This window comes from Psammomys obesus, unplaced genomic scaffold, assembly GCF_907164565.1.
Source record: "Psammomys obesus unplaced genomic scaffold, mPsaObe1.curated_primary_1811, whole genome shotgun sequence".
NCBI lineage: Eukaryota > Metazoa > Chordata > Mammalia > Rodentia > Muridae > Psammomys > Psammomys obesus.
In genome coordinates, this window is record NW_026596069.1 from 4,355,428 (window position 1) to 4,369,798 (window position 14,371).

General features: G+C 54.5%; 2 protein-coding genes across 7 annotated transcripts in view; one reads left to right on the plus strand and one right to left on the minus strand.

Moving 5' to 3' along the window:
• Myo7b (myosin VIIB) overlaps positions 1–8,272 on the plus strand; it is a 73,187-nt gene extending 64,915 nt beyond the window's left edge. The window contains exons 35-47 of the mRNA XM_055625703.1: positions 590–720; positions 876–1,033; positions 1,494–1,647; positions 2,075–2,230; positions 3,254–3,359; positions 4,718–4,831; positions 5,126–5,213; positions 5,559–5,665; positions 6,119–6,304; positions 6,514–6,630; positions 7,348–7,431; positions 7,555–7,674; positions 8,007–8,272. Of these exons, the coding sequence (XP_055481678.1) occupies positions 590–720; positions 876–1,033; positions 1,494–1,647; positions 2,075–2,230; positions 3,254–3,359; positions 4,718–4,831; positions 5,126–5,213; positions 5,559–5,665; positions 6,119–6,304; positions 6,514–6,630; positions 7,348–7,431; positions 7,555–7,674; positions 8,007–8,108 (1,623 nt within the window). The 3' untranslated portion in view covers positions 8,109–8,272. The remainder of the gene's footprint in view (positions 1–589; positions 721–875; positions 1,034–1,493; positions 1,648–2,074; positions 2,231–3,253; positions 3,360–4,717; positions 4,832–5,125; positions 5,214–5,558; positions 5,666–6,118; positions 6,305–6,513; positions 6,631–7,347; positions 7,432–7,554; positions 7,675–8,006) is intronic.
• Positions 8,273–8,795: 523 nt separating this feature from the next.
• The window catches only part of Lims2 (LIM zinc finger domain containing 2), a 31,726-nt gene continuing 26,150 nt past the window's right edge, over positions 8,796–14,371 (minus strand). For all 6 annotated transcript variants that reach the window (XM_055625774.1, XM_055625771.1, XM_055625775.1 and 3 more), the window contains 6 exons: positions 12,677–12,826; positions 11,914–12,064; positions 11,009–11,101; positions 10,352–10,400; positions 10,043–10,118; positions 8,796–9,504 (listed from right to left, as the gene is read on the minus strand). In XM_055625774.1, the coding sequence (XP_055481749.1) occupies positions 9,357–9,504; positions 10,043–10,118; positions 10,352–10,400; positions 11,009–11,101; positions 11,914–12,064; positions 12,677–12,826 (667 nt within the window). In that variant the 3' untranslated portion in view covers positions 8,796–9,356. The remainder of the gene's footprint in view (positions 9,505–10,042; positions 10,119–10,351; positions 10,401–11,008; positions 11,102–11,913; positions 12,065–12,676; positions 12,827–14,371) is intronic.

The following is a 14,371-nucleotide window of genomic DNA, read 5'->3' on the forward strand; positions in this document are numbered from 1 at the left end:
ACACACACACACACACACACACACACACACACACACACACACACACAAAGTATCTGGTAGATGCCCTAAGCCTGCAACTCAAGGTTGCCATCAACAGCAGCTTTTAAATCCCTGAGCAGAGATGTCCTAGGGAAAGAGAACCGTGGGTTGTGAGACCCAGAGTGGGAACAGAGTAGACAGACTCCACAGCTATTGGTGCTAAAGAAAAGGAAGGTCAGGCTGGAGAGATGGCTCAGTGGTTAAGAGCACTGTCTGCTGTTCCAGAGGTCCAGAGTTCAATTCCCAGCAAGCACATGGCACATGGTGGCTCATAACCATTTATACTGGGATCTGATGCCCTCTTCTGGCATGCAGGTGTACATGCAGTCAGAGCACTCATATACATAAAATAAATAAATAAATCTTTTTTTAAAAGGAAGAGAGGAAGGAAGAAAGGTAGATCACAGAGAGATGGAATCAACTTGGTCACATAGTAGGTGAAGGCCTTTCACTGCTGTGTTCTCACCTTTTCCAACTCACCGAGGCAGCTAAATCAGGAGAAGCCCTGTGGGCAGTAGCTCCTGGGTAACCACCAGCCCACCCCCTGCAGAGCTTGCTGGCCATGTCACCAGAGAAACGGAAGCTGGCAGCCCAGGAAGTGCAGGCTGCAGAGCCACCGCCTGAGGAGGAGCTCACAGAGCCACCATACACCCTGGAGGAATTCTCCTACCAGTTCTTCAGGTGCGCTTCCCACCCCAAGGACCAGGGTGGCTGGAAGGCTGGGGTGGCAGGTGCAGGGCCGTGGGTACAAGGAGGGAAAGGCAGCACAGAGGGAGGCCAAGCATGGGCAGAGAAAGCCTTAGCACAAGCCCTCACACCAGCTCTGTATCTGGCAGGGTCCCAGAAAAGGAGACCATCGGCAGGGCTGCAATGCCCATGGCCCGAAGCCGGGGCCATCTGTGGGCCTACTCCCCAGAGCCGCTGCGCCAGCCACTGCTCAAATGTGTCCATGACAAAGTCAAACTGCGGGATGCGGCCTGCCAGATCTTCCTCGATATCCTTCCAACCACCTTATCCTAGCTGCAGGCATACCCAGTACCCACCTGAGCCCCCTCCAGGCCCCACAGCCACCTGTGAGGCGCCAGGCCTCACATGTGAAAGCGTGTTGCAGAGCCAATATTCAGCTCCCTGTGAGGATGCCTGAGGCCTGGAGAAAATGTCCTTAGGGGGTGGGGCCCAGCTTAGGGGTCCTGCGTGAGCCTGGGTCAAAGGTCAGTGAGGAGCTTGATTCAGGGGTCAGTGTGAGCCTGGATCAGGGTGTAGAGTGTGTACTGGTCCAGAGGTCAATTCCGGACTAGGTTCAGGGGTCAGCGTGAGCATGGTTTAGGGGGTCAGTGAGTAGCTTGGTTCAGGGTTCAGCCTGAGCCCAGGGAGCAGCACTGGGCCAGCGTGAAGGCTCTGGTGGAGGCTTAGCCTGAGGCTGCCTGAGGTACAGTTCTCCTTCACAGTCACACCCATTCTCAAGTACACAGGCGACTACCCTTCCCGGCAGTCGTGGCACAGTGTGGAGCTCACAGACCAGATGTTCTCCTTAGCCCTACAGGACCCAGCCCTTCAGGATGAGCTCTACTGCCAGATCCTGAAGCAGCTGACTCACAACTCCATCAGGTCTGCCAAGGTGTAGCCTCCAGAGGGCCCTGGACTAGGCCTCTGCTAGGGGGAAATAGCCACACTTGGATCCACACCCAGCAGTCAAAGCAGCCAGGGCAGTGTAGAGCCCTGTGTGCTCTCCTAGTATCTGGGGGTGTTTAACGAAGGAGGGACAGCCCTGCCCACTGCCATCCTTCTTCTGTGTGACCTGGGCAGGCTGTGGCCTCTCAACCCATTTCCATAGGATAGGCAATGGCACCCATCTCATCATCAGGCCATGAGGGTGCCCTGTTGCATTGGACAGCTGGATTATAGACTGCCATAATGTAGTCCCTCCATTTAAGCTCCCAAACCCACAGGCCCAAGTGTCCCACTTCTGCTTCTGAAGGTCCTGGTTGGCCTGACACTATATAGAGCCCTACCACTAATGGGCACTACCCCACAGGTTCAGTGAAGAGCGAGCCTGGCAGCTGCTGTGGCTCTGCACAGGCCTCTTCCCACCAGGCAAAACGCTGCTGCCACATGCTCAGAAGTTCATAGACTCCCGGAAGAAGAAGCCACTGGCTCCTGACTGCAGCCGCAGGCTGCACAGGGTTCTGAGGTAAGCCTGCTGCCCTATACCCTAGAGCACCAACCCTGGCCCAGCTCAGGGCAGGTATAATGGGACATGGCCCTGTATGACCTCATATCCTCTTCCAAGCAGGTGAGACCAAGTGGAAGAAGGGGCAGGAGGCCCAGGAGGGTCCCTTGAAGGCCTGGGTCCACAGAGATGTTTCAATCAGGATCAATAGCCATATTACCTGTGGCTTCCCTTGCCCCAGTTCTGCCCACTCAGAACATCTGAATCAATTGGTGGCCCAGGGTGGCTGAGTCCAGCCTAGGGGGGCTGAGGTCACAGACCTGTCCCTCCTAACCCTTGTACCATCTCCTTCTTCTCTACTATCACCAAGAGTGTCTTCCCACAGAGCTCTGTCATTCCCCACTAACCCTAGAGTTACCATGAGGTTGACGTATTTATGCAGGCTCTTAGGAGATGCTAATAAAGGTAGCTCTCTTCCTCTCACCAAGGATAGGTCCTGAGAACAAAACTCAACCTTCCCTGGACCCTGCTTTACTTCAAACATGAGCCCACTGTGTCCACATCTTCCCCTGTCCCTAGGATAGGGGCCTCCTGCCTTCTCTATCTCGGTCTTGACCGTGATGAGCATGGGCAGACAGTGAGTGTGAGTGGCCACATGCAACTGTAGTCATAGAGGAAGTAGCATCCTTTGAAAGGCCATGCTGGAGTCCCCACCTCCTGCCCAATTCCCTTACTTGTGACACAAGAACACTCCTGTCCATACTACATAGCTAGCAGTTCCTGGTACTGCTAGGGAGCCCATCGGCCCCCAGCCTTCTTGCAGGAAGGTGGGACTGGGCTCATCTTTATGCCAGGGTCACATATAGAGCCCACCAGGCAGAGACAAACCTTGGGGGGTATGGAAGAAGGAATCTACCTGCCCTCCTAGCTGGTCATTGAGGGCTCTTGTTTCTAGCATCAGGTTGAATGCCCCATTGAGGTTGGCAGTCGGGGTGGGTACAGGAGTGAAAGGAGTGGCATTGTAGCACACTCTGTCCTCTTCAGGGTGGGACCCCGGAAGCAGCCTCCACATCACGTGGAGGTGAAGGCTGCTGAACAGAATGGCTCCAAGCTATGCCATGAGGTCTACCTCCCCAATGACACCAGTAAGGTGAGTTCCCAGCCTGGTACCCAGAGTGAGGTACCCTCAGCAGGTTGCAGGACACATTCTCACCATCCCAGGATGCTCTTTGTTCATTTAATTAGGTCCACATTCCAAATGGACTCTCTCACCCCAACCGCTGCTACTCCCAAGTGTGCCATAGCATGACTGCCTCCAAACTCCAAGCCAGCATGGAGGAGCACTGCACTGAGTTAAGGGGCCACAGGGAGGCTACCAGTGATTGGAAATGGGAGCTATTTCAGAGGTGTGAGTTAAGATTTCAAGCCAAGGAAGAAAAAGAAAGGAAGCAAGAAACGTGGGCAGCAAGGCTGTGTCCTGGGGCCTGTAGGCCCTCAATGCAATAGTCATGGCCCTTTGGCTCAGAGCTTACCATGGAGGCTTGAAAAGGTAGAAGGGAAGGTAGGAGACCACTGGGTGCAGCTATGAGTAAAAAAGCATCAAAGGAGAATGGGACCAAGGCTACTCTCAGACCCTCCCCTGGGCATCTGTGGCTTGGGTACAGTTGAATCTCTGCAATAAGAGTTCCCACAGTCTGGCTACAGGCTCACAAAATACAAGTCCAAAGGGTCAGACCTCCCTGGTCTAGTCAAGGCCCAGGACAGTAAGTGCTGTTACCAAGCACTATGGAAACATAGATGGCTTTCTGGGACCTGTCCTTCTTCACACAGAACATGGGCTTTAGATGACAAAGACAGGCCCAGGGTGATGGTTCCTTCAGATTCCCAACCCTTACGTAAAAGCTGGGCTCAATAGCACTGGGGAGGCAGGGACTCCCTGTAGCCAATTGCCCTAGGCAGATGGATGCATTTCACATTCAGTGAGAGACCCTGTCTAAGAAAAACAAAACAAACTGTGAAGAGCAATCAAGAAAGACAAGAGCATCCTTGAAGTCAGAGTGGCACACATATTGAATTCTAGCACTTGGGAGGCAGAGGCAGATGAATCAGAGTCCAAGGCCAGCCTGGTCTACAGAGTAAGTTCCAGAATAGCCAAGGTTACACAGAGACACCCTGACTCAAAGAAGAAAGAAAGAGAAAGAAAGGAGAGAGAGAGACAGAGAGGAAGGAAGGAAGGAAGGAAGGAAGGAAGGAAGGAAGGAAGGAAGGGAGGGAGGGAGGGAGGGAGGGAGGGAGGGAGGGAGGAAGGAAGGAGGGAGACAGACAGACAGCTAGACAAGACACTTAAGGTTCACCCCTTGCCTTTGCATGTATGTGCACATACTCACATAAACATGGATATAGCACACGCACACACAAAGTACAGGGGGGAGATAAACTGCAGAATAGAAGTTTGGGAGGCCTTCTCGCCCTCGGGTCCCGGGCCTCACCTGCTACCTCTCTGTGCAGACAATGGAGGTGGGCAGCAGCAGCCGGGTGCGAGACCTATGTGAGGGCATCACCACCAAGCTGCGGCTGGCCTCCTGGGATGGCTGCAGCCTCTTCATCAAGATCACAGACAAGGTAAGCAACTTGGTAGGCCAAGGGGTAGAGCAAGGTCCTCTTGCCTGAGGAGGCCTCCAGACCAGCAGACCTCAGCTTACACAGAACGCTGTGCTATCCAGGCCCTTCAGTGCATAGCTGGGGCTGTTGGGAAGAATGGGGTGGGGTTTTGGAGCCCCACACCCTGCTTGTCAATCCCGAGGGAGTCCCAGCCCACCCCGCCAAAATGAGTAGTTTCTGGGTCCAGCTCTGCTGGGTCTCCTTGGAGGCTACACCCTGGAAGCTGGCAGATCTGACCCTCCCTCCTCCCTAAAGGTCATCAGCCTGAAGGAAGGAGACTTCTTTTTTGACAGCTTGAGGCAGGTATCTGACTGGGTCAAGAAGAACAGGCCCCAGAAAGAAGGTGAGGGGGCATCTCTGTGGAGGGGGGTGGCTGCCTGCCCACTGAGTCACTGCTATGGTTCCAGCCCCTCTCCCATCCTCACTCTCATGTTCCCCCAGACAAGCAAAGGCTAACTTCTGGCAGGGTGTGAAAGGTAGCCCGGGCTCCATGGCGGGGAGGTGGGCCCAGGGACATTTCTGGAGGTAGCTCCTACACTGCTGGATGAAGATGAGTCAGGACTTGGAAGAGGAAGGGCAGGCACTTTCCAGGCCGGAAGGCAGCAGGAGTCACATGAGGGCTAGGAGGGCTTTCTTCAGGAGTGAGTCTTTGGAGCCTGTTTGGTATCCACTGCCACCCCTCTTCTAGGGGCCCCCACAACCCTTCCCTACCAGGTGTTCTTTATGCGGAAACTGTGGCTCAGTGTGATCCCTGGGAAGGATGTGAATGCAGACACCATACTCCATTACCACCAGGTACCCACCACGTGGCCCCTCTTGAAGTCATAAGAGCCATTCCATCCTATCCCAAACCTGTCCTGAGACAGGGGAAAGGAATGGGTCAGGGAGGGACGGCCTTGCCCCAAGCGCTTGGAACCGGGTAGAATGAGATGAGCAGGACCAGACCCTGTGGGTTCCAGGGACAACAGAGCCCACCAGCTCTGGGGACAAGATCTACAGTGTGAAGTGGGGGAGAGCACACAGAAAGCTGAATGTGATGAACCAGCCTGCAACCTGAAAGGACATCATGTGGACAAACCCCGTGTCCACCACAGCTCAATACCAGGAGCCCTCACTTAAGTCTCTCCCCTGGCTAGAAACTCTCCCCTTGGAGTCCTCAGCGTTTGCTCTGCTCAGTTAGTGAATGGGAAGTATAACACCCCCACTCCAGGCTCCTGTCACCTGAGGCCCAGCATGTCTGCCACTCAGGAGCTGCCCAAGTATCTGCGCGGGTTTCACAAGTGCTCCCGGGAAGACGTCATCCACCTAGCAGGCCTCATCTATAGAGTCCAGTTTGGCGATGACCGGTCTCAACTGGCTAGTGTCTCAAAGATCCTGAAGGAACTGGTGCCTCAGAACCTCACGCGCCTGATGTCCTCAGAGGAGTGGAAAAAGGTTCTTCAGAGGGTTTGAGGGGACGGGCAGGCTGGTTGGCTTGGAGTGTGGGCTGCCTGTAGTTGGCCTTTCCCTGTCCTTAGTACTCCTGAGGCCCTGTTGCTGCACTGTCGTCCACACAGGTGGGCATTGCTCTGTCCTGAGTCTCAGGCCCTGGGTGTCTGTGCCCTGTATGGGGAGCAGGCATCAATGGTCCTCTCTTCCACCAGAGCCTGCTTCTGGAATGTGACAAACACAAGCACAAGACGGCGGCAGAGGCCAAGGTGGAGTTCCTGAAGTGGATCTGCCGCTGGCCTACCTTTGGGTCTGCCTTCTTTGAGGTGAAGGTAGGCCTTCATCCACACCCAGTCTCTGGCCCCATACAGGCCCCATTTAGTTGAACCCTCGGTGCCTATCAGTAGCCACAAGCGTGTGTGTTCTGACTGTAGCTCTGGCGAGCACGTAAGAAGTGTCCACCTAGGGGCTAAGGAGATGTCTTCCCTTGAAAGCATAAGGACCTGAGTCTGATCCTCAGAACTCATGTTGAAACACAAGAATAACAAAAGAGCTAAACACACTGTTGTCTGCTAGTAATCTCAGCACTGGGGAGACAGAGAAAGGAATTCCTAGGACTCGCTGGCTAGCCAGCCTAGCCTGTTTGGTGAGTTCCAGGCAAGTGAGAAATGTTTCAAAAATACTTACATATATACACACATATGGCTAGTGAAATGGCTCTGTGGGTTAAGGGACTTGACACCTAAGCCTGATTGGCCTGAGTTCAATCCCTAGGACCCACCTGGTGGAAAGAGGTAATTAACTCCTGAAATTATCCACGGACACAAACATATGTTTAAAAAACAAAGGTGGTTGGCACCTGAGGAATGGCAATCCAAGATTGGCCTCTGCCCTCCATACAGGGCACACGCTAGCACACGCCCCACACATGAGCATGTTTACCCATGCGCTTACTTCCGTACATTCACATGGACACACATACAAATAGAAAGTGGTCACCTGACCCCACACACACACACCTTATAATAATTGTGCCTCTACCTCCCCAGCAAACCTCTGAGCCTTCCTACCCAGACATTCTCCTCATCGCCATTAACCGCCATGGATTACTGCTCATCCACCCCAAGACCAAGGTAGGGCAGGCAGCAGGGGCTGCCTCGCGGCAGTCATCCATCCTGGGGTGGGATGCCTGCCTTCCTGCCTGCCCCTCCCCTGCAGCCTGGCCTCCCGCCCACCCGTTGTCTGTCTGTTCCCAGGAACTGCTGAACACCTACCCTTTCACCAAGATCTCCAGCTGGAGTAGTGGCAGCACTTACTTCCACATGGCACTGGGAAGCCTGGGCCAGGGCAGCCGGTTGCTCTGTGAGACCTCTCTGGTGAGCGCACAGGCCCCGTATCCCACCACTACACAGCTCCCAGAAGTGTTGGGGAGTTCTCTTTACTCCCACTCGGAAGTCGTTCGCCATGAGAAACTGCTCGCCCATGATCAGGCTAAGCCAGCCGAGGCTTTGCGGGGAGGATAGATGGATGCCCAAGACTGACATCCAGCATGTCCAAGGACTCTAAGACATCCCAGCCCATTCTGAGGGGGGTCCACTAGCAAAGCCCAACATGGGGAGGCCGCCTTCCTCCTTTCTTTCAGTTCTGCCATGTTGCCCCAGGGCTCTCCCTGTACCCACAGCCTCTGATCCCACCCTGTCCTGTCTAGGGCTACAAGATGGATGACCTGCTGACCTCCTATGTACAGCAGCTCCTGAGCGCAGTGAACAAACAGCGGGGCTTCAGGGCCCCAGCCCTGGCCAACCCCTAACAGGTCTCATCTGCACACAGCCTTCCAGGCTGGTCTCCCATCTGCTTCTCGGCACACCAGACTGTCTCGCCTGGGTGGTCACTGCAGAGGCCAGCTAAGGTCTCCCGCCTCCTGGCAGGTGGTGGGTGGCATCCCTGAATTCACAATAAAGATTCACCTAGCGAGAGGGAGTATGTGTCTCTCAGGGGAAGAACGGGTATCAGGTGGGCAGCTAGTCTGAGGCTCTCTACCCACCACAGGATTTCATCCAGATGAAAAGCAAAGTGCACCGTGACTTTTCCCAAAACCACATGACAGCCCTGGAGATCCTGCTTCCTGCCCTCGCCCCCAGCTTCCATTCTTGTGGGTCACCAGTATGCCTGCTATGCTCCCAGGCGGGCCTGGTGGAGAGTGGATGCCGATGGCAGTAAATGGGGCTTTGGAGACCTGTTCAATTGCCAGGCCCTGAGAGACACCCCACCACCAACACCAACCGTGCACTTACCAAACTAGCTGACACGGCCACCGCCGCCTAGGTCTGAGGGGTCCTGGCTGATTCTGTTTACAAGTCCTGTTGGCAGCCAACCTGGAGAACCTGAAACTCTTCTGTCTGCCTGTCTGGGGTATCTCTTGAGTGCTGAGCATCTCCAGCAGGGGTAGCTTTACAGAACACCCTCCTCCGTCCCTTCCACAAATCACACAGAACGCTGAGTGTGTGAATCAGCCTTCATTGAACAAGTGTGTGACCGATTGCAGGCTTGAGCTGGGTGGGGCAGTATGCCTCCACAGAAGTGGGACCCCAGCCTTGGTGAGCAGCCGAGAAGGTCTCCTGAGTAGTGAAGGCAGTGGGAATCTCAGCCCTCCATCTGCTTCATCCAGAGGTGGATTTGCTGACACAGTGTAAGCACAGGGACCTAATGTGGTTGAATAACTGAAGGGTGACCCGCCCCCATGCCTCCACCTCCATGGTGCTGGCCCCAGGCCTGGGACAGCTTCCCAGGAGAATGGAATGGACTGGTGTAAGGCTGTGATCTGCAGGACAAGTAAGTGGCAGACAATCCTGTCCCAGTTTGTTCCTGTCCCTGTTCCTGTTGTGGGCATGAGAAGCTCCTTAGCCCACTGTAGAGTGGAAACAGGAAGGATGACATACAGGGAGCAGGGTGGATGGCGGAGCTGGGATGGAGCAGAAATGGGAGGTGGTCAGCAAGAACTGGGGCAGGAGGGTGAAAGCAGAGGTTCCACAGGCACACACATGGAGACTGAGGACCTTTAGACTGAATTGATGTCCACAGACTTGGGCTGGGCCTTGCGGGAGGTCAGGTCAGACAGCTTCTTTAGCCTCTTCTTCAGCTCCAGGGGGAACCTTTCATAGCATCTCTTACACACAGGCTTCATATCGAATTCCACAAACTTGTTCCTACAGACAGAACCCCAGCAGTCTATGCCCTACCAACCCAGACTCCAGACAATAGCCCAGAGGCAGAGGAACAAGTTTCCCTCAGCTGCCGGCCCCCTGCCCTCCCACTCCAGCCTGTCACAGCCAGCAGGCCAGGTTCTAGTGAAAGGCATTGGACAAAGGGCACTGGGGAAGGAGAGATGAGCCTGTAGGTCTCCCTTCCCTCATAGAGGCTTTTCTCCAGAACCCTCTCGGTCCTCTACTGCTCTTGGAAGCTTGAACACCACCTCACCTCCTCGTTGCTGACACCCCACATCTTCCTTGGCTTCATGGAAGAGGCAGCATGCCTTTACAGAGGCTGTTTCCTGAGCCATAATGCCCTCTCCCCAAAACTCAAGGTTCTTTGATGTGCATAACTGCCTCCTTCATCTTTCTCTGGGGTCCCTGGGATGCCTCACTCTGGCCTGCTCCTGCCTCACACATGCCGGCGGCTTGCCTGAGGTTGGAGTTCAGGGATAGCAGGGTGGAAAGCCAAGGCTGCAAAGGGCCCGTTACTCACTTCAGAGTGAGCTTCATGTTGCAGGTGGAACAGGAAAAGCAGTTCACACACCAGGCTTTGCTGAGAGCTGACACCACTGTAAAGCCAAATGTGGGATTAGCAGGCCCCACCCAAGCCAGCTGCAGGCCCAGCTTGGCAAAGCCAGAGCCAGATGGACCTGCAGCTGTGGGACAAACCTCCTCCCCACCAACCCCAATACCCCGACTCTCCCACACTCCCATTCCCCTCCACACCACACCACACCACCAATCCCTCCCATCATGAGGAGAACAGGCTGGTTGGGAGAAAGCAAGGGAGGGAGGAGCTCACCATCGCCCTCAATCACATGACTGCAGTTGTAGCAAACATCTCCAAAGAGCTGTGGACAAAGCAAAGCATCCGTGCTGTCCACAGATGTGATAACCTCCTGACCCCTTTTTGAGGGCGCCCAGCCCACTAGAAGCACTCCCCTGAAAGGGCCACATGTTGAGATGTTGCTCCCCACTGATGCATCCTACTGAAGGCCTGTAAGAGACAGGGTGGGACCCTGCCCGTGTCAGCCTCTGGGGCTGCAATGGCTTATCCATCAAGTGAAGACACTATGTGGACAGATGCTCACATCTCTTACATACAGGCTTCAAGACTCCAAGCTGGGACCCAGGGCCTGAGCACACAGGCCTGGGTTCTGGTGCACACGGTGGACTCCCAAGTGCCTGCAATGGCCCATTCGCATGAGAGGAGACCCCACAAGCCTAGAGACCCTAGGAAGCATCTGCTGTCCTTCTCAGCATGTGAGGACACACTGTCCCCAGAGACAGGGCAGCAGAGCCCACAGCCTTCCCCAGGACCTTCTCCAACGGGCCACCCAAGCGCCTCTTCTGGACATGGAGCTGTCTGGACACAGCCCCAGCCCTGCCCTCTCAAGGTCCCTAGGCCCCCTGACTGCCTCCAGGCCTGTGTCTTTGCAGGATCCGTCCCAGGCCGTACCTGGTTGTAGTGGGTCTCACAGTAGGCTAGGCCCTTCTTCTCATAGTGCCGGTGCCCCAGGAACGGCTTCTCACACTTGGCACAGACAAAGTGCTGAAGGAAAAGAGGTAGTGGCCGGGCAGCGTCAGGGCAGCACCAGGGACCCCAGAAGACAGGAAAGGGTATGAGGCTCACAGTGAACAGAACTGACAGCAGCGTGGGTGCTGTAGGAAACAGCCGGCCCTATTGCCGTCCTTCCTGTTTCCTTTTTCTTTTCTTTTCTTTCTTTCTTTCTTTCTTTCTTTCTTTCTTTCTTTCTTTCTCTCTCTCTCTCTCTCTCTCTCTCTCTCTCTCTCTCTTTCTTTCTTGACTTTTCTCAAGACAGGGTCTCATGTAGTCCAGGATGTTTTCAAACTCACTGTGTTGTCAAGGGTGGTACTGAACTTGTGATCCTCCCAGGTGGTAGGTTTACAGGCACGCCCCGCCATGCCTGGCTTGATACTGTCCCGGGGGACTAAACCGGGGTCCTTGTCTACATGAGGCAAGCACTCTCCCAGCTGAGCTACACTGCCAGCCCTCCTCCTCGTCCTTGAACATGTCTGTGTGGGACTGTGTGCCCAACAGGTCCTGTCATCCGCCCGCCGTCCTGCCGGGTGCTCTGGGTGGACTGTATATCATGTTTGCGCCTGACTCCAGGATCTTCCAGAATGCAAAGAGTTATAACAGTTAAGACAAGTGTGTCTGCCTGACCCTGGCCTGTGGGCGCTGGTCTCCTGGCTCCCATGGCGTTCCTGGCTAGAACAAGAAGTCACCGCCAGAGAAAGTTTCTCCCTGGGAAGCAGCTGGCGCCTGGCCTGGGGCGAGGTCTGGAGGGACTGTGGACCAGACCATGTCCTGACCTGAACCTGTGCCCCTTCCATGCTTACCTCCACATGCCACTGTTTGCCCAGCGCATTGACCACTCGGCCCTCAATGGGCCTGCGGCAGGCCCCACAGATGGGGATGCCCATCTTGTCGTGGCAGGGCAGGCAGTAGAGCTGGCCCTTCAGCTCTCGGGCGTCAGAGGTCAGCTCCTTCCTGGAAGACAGCACAGAGCCCCCTCAGGTACAATCCTGCCTTTCTGTGGGGCCACTATGACCCTTGGTCCAGGATTCTGTGCCTGCGGCCCTTGCTCTGGCTCAACCAGATCGTTCTAATCTCTGAAGACTTCCTGTGTGCACCCCAGACAGGCCCCGGGGCACAGAATTCCCGCCCAGGCAGGCAGAATGCGCCTGTGTACTGTCCAGCTAGCTTCTTGGGATAAAGGTCTGTTTCTTCTCATTCCCGTCTAAACCAGACTGTGTGTCTGGGGCAAGCACAGAAGGGATACGAAAGGACTGTGGGGATCCTCAGCTTCTCTCCTCTCTCTCCCTTCTTCAACAGCAGCACCAGCCGAACACACTCCACTCTTTCCTCCCTGTGACATCTCTGTGACAGTCCTTCAGTCGAGGGACTGTCCCTTACACTGCCCTCCTCAATCCCAAGTCCTTCCGCTTCATCCCGCCTTCACCCTGCAGCTCTGTGCCTCATACACTGAGTGCCCTCTCTGCCTACCTTGTTTGCCTCTGTCCCTGGTGGGGATCCCAGCAGCCCTGCTTTCTGACAGCAGGACTGCCCTTGCCACACGCAGGGCCAGCACTGGGCACCTACCCACAGTGGGAGCAGCTGAAGTGATCCGGGTGGTAGGGATCATTCTTGAACATGAGGGGCTGTTCGTCAATGGTGAGGTGACACCGCTGGCAGATGAATTTGCCCAGGCCCTTGGCCTTCTCCCGGTTGTGGCAAGGCCGGCAGAGATGCCTGTAGGAAGTAACAGTGAGTGTTGGGGGACAGCAACCCTCCTCTACCTCTTCCCTGGCCATCTCCTGGAAAAGGAAGTCTAGAATCCTGCTTGGACCCTCTGTGATGGCTAGGTAATTCAAAATGAGTTTAGCCCAGGTTTGAGAAAAGCGAGTTTCCCAGTCACAAGGCATGGGAGGCCACAGGTAAAGATTCTGAAAGGGATGCCTTCCCACACTCAGCAGCAGACAGGATGGCTTCACAGGTAAAGACTCTCGTCACCAACCGTGAGTTTGAACCCCAAGACCCACATTCTGGAAAACATACATATACACTAAAATGCCTGTATTTGCTGTCTCTGAGAAGTACGTTTCTTTTCCAAGGCTCCCTGAGCCTAGGACATTGTCTGATATAGAAGAGACATTTAGCTGCCATTTGCTGAAAGACTGGCTTTACTTTTCACGTGTCTTTTAGCGCAAGCTATAGTGAATGCATGTCAGGGTGGCCAAATCCATGCAGGGCTCATTCACCCCTCCCTTCGGAGTCTGCTGGATGAAGAGGGCCCCTAATGCTCACAAGCGCTTTCTGTCTCCATAGACAAGTAAGCTGTGTCACACGGAGGCTCCTGAACCCAGCCACTGTCACCACAGAGTCTTTTTTGTGAAGACTTCAGTCATTTATGATTCTGTCCCTTCCCCTGAGCAACAGCTGTGGGCTTAATGGAGAAGGAAATCAACACAGGTTCTGTTTCCTCGTTATTGAAAAGGCAAAGAATTTAGATTCAGGCAAAGATCCTCTAGACCCCATCCAATGTCCCTCAATCCCCATTCCCCACTTGTCACTCCAAGAGGGTAATCCTGCCTGGACCTGGTCCTCCTTCACAGCCTTTAAAATCCATAGGGGGAGCTTTCCACCTGTCACAGCTAACTGACCATTGGCCCTTTGTGTGTGTGTGTGTTGTGTATACATATTTGTGTGTGTGTGTGCGTGTGTGTTGTGTGTACATATTTGTGTGGATGTGTGCACCTGTGCGTGCAGTTGTCTGTGCAGGTGTGCGCACCTGTGTGAGGACCAGAGGTCAATCTCAGGTCAATCTTCAACTGTTCTCCATTTTTTTTTTTTTTTTTTTTTTGACACAGGGTTTCTCACAGAATGTGGAGCTCACCTACTTGCCTGAATTAGCCAGTGAGCTCTAGGGGATCTGCCTGTCTCCATCTCTTCAGAGCTCCAGCTATAGACACGTGTCACGTGGACTCTGTGGCAAGAATCCTCTAGGCAGGCAGACCCCTGCTACCTCTGTGCTATCTGGAATGATGCCACAGAGTGTCACCTGGGGTCTTATTTTCCCACTTTCACCCAGTGCTAGAGGCCCAAGCAAGGTGCCTGTTGAGACTTGCTAACCCACTGACTACCTCCACTGGACCATGGATACCGCTATGGAGAAGTAACTCAGGGTCAGCGTATTGATGTGTGAGTGAAGGTGGACTATGCCTGAAAGGGAGAGAGAAATAGACAACATCTCTCTGAGACAACAGAGCCAAGTACAAGGCAGGGGCCAGTGTCCGG